At 50.0% G+C, this 5,200-nt stretch overlaps 1 protein-coding gene across 2 annotated transcripts in view; it reads left to right on the top strand.

The window, feature by feature from the left end:
• Window positions 1-5,200, top strand: part of Nnt (nicotinamide nucleotide transhydrogenase) — a 94,043-nt gene that overhangs the window by 17,931 nt on the left and 70,912 nt on the right. For both annotated transcript variants that reach the window (XM_023707578.1, XM_004647298.3), the window contains exon 6: window positions 4,148-4,236. In XM_023707578.1, the coding sequence (XP_023563346.1) occupies window positions 4,148-4,236 (89 nt within the window). The remainder of the gene's footprint in view (window positions 1-4,147; window positions 4,237-5,200) is intronic.

Genomic DNA, 5,200 nt, shown 5'->3' with positions numbered 1-5,200 from the left:
CTTGCATAGCCTGAAGGTTACAAGGAGTTAGAAGTCTTTGTTTCCTTTTAAAGTTATGTCTGTAATCTAACTTTGTTTAAAGGGATTGGTGAGTTTTTTTCTAGCAAACTACAGGTAACAGCCACTATTTACTAAACAATCTAAAACAATGGGTGGGTATGCATTTATAGCAGAAAGCACAAGATTCACACCCATATAGCCTAAAATGTGAGTTAACCTATTACATTTCCCAGTTATTGCAACATTTTGGCTCCAGGAAAGCCTCCTCTGATTTCCACAGTGTCACTGTTTTGGGTCAAGAGGACAGGAAGCCAGAGATGGTGTCACCGGGTGCTTGGCAGCTAGAAGGGCGCTGCTTTCTGAATGCAGACCGAGAGTGGAGAGGTGGCGCCCAGGAGGCCTAAGCGTGCACTTAGGGGCGAGGCACTGCAGGGCAGGGCGGCGGGGAGCAGCTCTGAGTCCCATTTCTATGCTGGGCGCCCGGCTTGAGCCTGGGTCCTGGGCACCTGCACGTGCTGAGCGCACTCCTTCTGGGACCAAGCCCTCCCCGCCCGAGTGCAGCGGCACGGCAGGGTTAGGGTAGCCTGTGCCTCCAGCTCAGCCTGAGGCGCTTCCTTCAGTAGACGGAGTGCTAGGATATCACATTGTTTCTCTTCTGTGAGAAGCCCAGAGCAGGGCTGGGAGATAGCGGTGGGCAGCGTGAGCCTCTACGGGTGGCCGAAGGTCCCAGGTTTGATCCTTGAGAAGCCCATACTACAGATAGAGCGAAATGGAGGCCAGAGATTAAGAAGCTGGAAGGAGTTTTTCAAATGGGAAGGGGAACAAGAGATGGGAGAGGGAGAGGAGGGAAAGAGGGAAGAGAGACTTAAAAAAAAAAAGGAGTTGAAGAAAAAAAGATGGAAATAGAGCTTTTGTAAGTGGAGAAGAAAGGTTGGTGAGGGGGAGGAGGGGACAAAAGTAAAAGAATTAAGATGTGTTATGTGCCCATACAAAGCCCACGTCAGTGTGATTGTTATGTACTGCAAACAGGTGCTAATAAAAAAAACCCTTTAGAAATGGAAAAGAAAACAAGATAAAACAAATTAAAAAACCCCCAGCTAATTAAGCAGTTTTGAGAAATCCAGTTACATACTGCTTTGAAAACAATGACGGGGAGGGGCTGGGTGAGGCTGAGACAGGAGCATCACTATGAGTTGGTGCACATGAGGTCCTGCGCCAGATAAATACAGAAGGGAAGATTAAAAACATGAGCAGGAGGGAAGGCCGCAAGTGGCAGCCCACCCTGTTGGCGAGGAAGCGCAAGCAGCACACGTGATCGTGCAGTGCCTGCTGCTCAGCTTTGTCTCCTGCGTCCTTTGGAGGCGGCTGGCTTGCCAGGTGGCTGGAAGCTTAGGCTAGCTGAATGCTTCAAATCCACGCTCAGTTTTCAATAGAATCTTCCCCGAAATGTTGCGTTGAGGTTTCATTTCCAGAAAGGCAAGTTGAGAAGAAGTAAGTAAATGCAGGAGATTAGAAAGTAAGTAGAAGGGGCTTCCAGGAAGGAGAGTCATTTAGCTAGAAGGTGGACAGCAGCTCTCTGGGGTTTCAGTGCGGCGTGAGGCTTTGGTTCCCTGCCAGATGTAGCATTCTGAAATTAAAGAATTCAGACACTATTGAGGCTCATCAAGATAGATTTTTAAATTTGCATTTCTTTTGAACATAGAAGCTCTTTACTTGCCTAGAATGAACTACCGTCACCCAGGTAAAGGTTCGTCTGTGCCACGCAGTTTTCTAGGAGCGGTGGACGTCACCTGCACAAGATAAGCATCGTCCCTGCAGCTCGAAACCTAGGTCCCACTGGGGTCGTGGGGAGGATGCACATTCGGGCCAGATAGATCTGTGGGATATCGTGGAACGGAAGAATGAGCTGCGTGTTATGGTAGCTGCAGGAACGCCTTAGGCCTGGGGATGGCTGCTCTGCTGTGTGAGCTGAGATTTGAAGGGTGAGGAGAAAGCAGGGAGTTAGGGCTGTAGGCCGAGGAAGCAACACACAGGAGGGCCCTAAGATGCCGAAGACTGGAGTGTGGCCGGGGTGGGGGAGGGCCGCTGGCCTGGGCGTGGTGCGCAAGGAGGGGGTGATCTGAGAGGGCCAAAGGTCTGGCTGCCCTACCTGAGGCTGCTCTTAGAGGTCGAGTTATCCAGTTCATGTTATTTTGCAGGTGAAATGCCCCATTTAAGGTTAAAAGTTCTGGCTGCTCAGGGGGTGAACATACAGTTGGCAATCCCTGTTATGAGTCAGTGGTACCCAGGAACAGGGTGGCAGCAGAGGTGTTGAGCAGGGCAAGGACAAGGAAGTCTTCAGGGTTTAAGACCAGCGGTGCCCACTGGGGAGTGGAAGTGGGAAGTGCACGAAGAGAGCCTCCCGTTGTGGCACAAAGCTCAGCGTCCTTTCCTGATGGAGAAGCGAAGGGGAGTTTGGACTCCGTGAGCCTCGGGCCCTGAGAGCTGCTCTCCCGCCAGCTCCTTCCCCATGCTGCCTCCCCAATGGTTGCCTGAGTGTATGCCAGCCTTGTGCCAGTGAGCAGGCGGGCTTCACTCACACTTCGTCGTGTAATGCACCGACACGGTGCGCAGGCATTAGCGATGCTGTAGTGCAGGGCTGAGTGACACACTCGAGGTCACCGAGGGCTAACTGCAGTGTCAGAATTCCAACCCCGGTTCCTTGACTCAGTCTTTGTTGTTTTCTTCACTCCATGCTGCAGAGAGGGAGTTCATTTTTATTGTAGCATCTACATTGCTTTGCTTGTATATAATTCTATCTTTTAAATTCTAATGTCTTTGTTTTCTTTTTTGTTAATTAAAAACAGCTTATCTTTTTTTTTTTGGTACCAGGGATCAAGCTGGAAAAATGTTTTATCTTGACAGGTGATTTTGGGTGAATTTGTATTATGGAGTGGCTGGACCCAGCTTGTTAGCATATGTGTCACCTCTTGGAGTTGTCATTTTTGGACAGGAGTGCTTAGCATCCACTTTCTTTACATTTTTCAAGAATATTCTACATTGTCATTAATTATGGCTATGTTGTTGTTCAAGTGAGCTCTTGAAACTTGTCCCTATTAACTGTAGTCATGTGTTTTTGTTTCTTGGGTCAAAGTCCTATGCTTTTTTAACATAGTTTATTTCTCTCCTTTTTTTTTTTTTTTTTTTTTTTTAAAGTCAGAAGTGCAGCTTTTGTTGAGAACAGGATTGGTGTCCTGGAGCCTGAGGCTGTCCGCCCCTCTGGCCCCCTCCTCTCTGTCCCTTTCGTGTAGACTTTCCCTCTGCCCTGAGTACACTGCCATGGTCAAGAGCGAGGGACATGGTCTCTGAGCTCTGCCTGGAGCTGGGCCTAGAGGGGAGGAAGCAAGCGTGGGCAAGGTGGAGGGTGGAGTTTACAAGCTTTGTGGTCGCAGTGGGCGGCGCTTTTGTGTGGGAACAGAGCCATATTCAGCTGACTGTGGATGGGCTGTTTGTTTCTGAGGAGGTGGGCCGAATTCTTCGGTTCTCTTGGCTCCGATCCTTCCTTCCATACTTAGGGAGACTAGGTGCATTGTTTAAGATTTCCTGTGTATTTCATTCAGGTGCTTCAGGAGTATGTGGTTACTTCCTAGTGGTTCTGATCAGAATCATTTGAGTTGAAATAGGAACTGGTGGAGATGTTTTTCTAGAGTTACAGCTACCTATGAAATGTGTTTTGGCATTTTAGGAACAGAAAAATGTATCGAATTTGAGAGGGAAGAGGTAGTTAGAACGCCATCTGGCAAGCTGAGCAGAATGAGCTTTTCTGCAGTGAGAAGATCCTGTTGATCTGTAGCCCACATAACTGATTGGGCTTATGGAGCAGGCTTTGCACTGAGGTGCTTGCAGGCTGCTCTTACTGAAGGCTGTTGGCCGTTGCCAGCCGTCATTCCCTTCATAAATCTTTACAAACTAGAGATTTAGGCTGGCTCAGCTGCTGAGTAGTCTGTCCAGCTCAGGCCCCATGTGGACGCCAATCTCTGCCACCATCATCCACAACTATTTACTAAATCCTAATCGCATGCTGGTGTGGTAGTTGTTGCTAGTGTTTTATGGTAACCGTTCATAGTGAACTTCAAGTAAAATAGAGCTGCATTTGCCTTCTTCGCAGGTTCTGATAGTTGGTGGCGGCGTTGCTGGGCTTGCCTCTGCAGGTGCTGCAAAATCCATGGGTGCGATCGTTCGAGGGTTTGATACGAGGTAGGTGATTTTCTGCTGGATGATGCTTTTCGGTCTGTGGGGAGGCGGGAACATCACGGTGAAAGGGCGTTGTGGAGCGCAGCTGCTTACCTGGTGGCAGGTAGGGAGGAGGCCCAGGAAGACAGAGAGAACGGGAGAGGAAGGAAAGGGGCTGGGGTCCAGACAGTGCAGTCTTCTAGAGCGTCCTCCTGGAGGGGAGGCGACTTCCTCCAGCTAGGCCCTTCCTCCGGGGCGCCGCCACCTGTACTAGCTCCCTCGGCACGTGTGAATGCCTCAGTAGCCAGCTCCCTAGAGGGAGTCCCCTGCTGTGATGGGGGCTGACCGGGCTTCTGTGCGTGAGCCTGGGGGCTGTCCAGGAGCTAGGCTGTCGTGGATGTGAAGATCCTTAGGATGCGTTAACTGTAGGCTGGAGCTGCGCTGCAGACTCTCCAGGTGATAACGTTCTAGGTTTTGAAGGGTATCTCTGGGCAACTGTGCGGGCCCAGCCTCGGTGCAGTGGAGGTGTGGGGAGAAGCACAGACTGACAGCTCACAGCTCCGCTCTGCGTGTCTGGCTGTGCTGTGTCGCCGGTGGCCAGCGCGGGCTGCCTCTGCTCGGGCTCTGCTGTGGCCCCTGGTCTTCAGGGTGGTGCTGGCGCTCACTGCTCGGGGACTCCAAGGGAGGCATGGGTCATCTCAGTGTGACGCGGACCAGGGCTGGGCCCCGCTCTCCAAGCACTTTCACCCAGTGCAGTGTGTGTTCCGCTCTCCAAGCACTTTCACCCAGTGCAGCGTGTGTTATTGTTGCCTTATTTTTTTAAAGATGCTGACTTTGAATTTAAAGCAAGACAAATATCATTGATAGTTTTAGAATCCCTGGTGAAAATACTTTTTTGTATTTCTTTAAAGCAGATATATAAACATTAAAAAAAATCTTTTATTGAACAGCAGTTTATCAGTTAGTAGGCTTTTATCTTCCTAGAGTT

Source organism: Octodon degus, unplaced genomic scaffold (assembly GCF_000260255.1).
Source record: "Octodon degus isolate 3935 unplaced genomic scaffold, OctDeg1.0 scaffold00299, whole genome shotgun sequence".
NCBI classification, from domain to species: domain Eukaryota; kingdom Metazoa; phylum Chordata; class Mammalia; order Rodentia; family Octodontidae; genus Octodon; species Octodon degus.
This window is presented reverse-complemented; position numbering and strand designations above follow the sequence as displayed.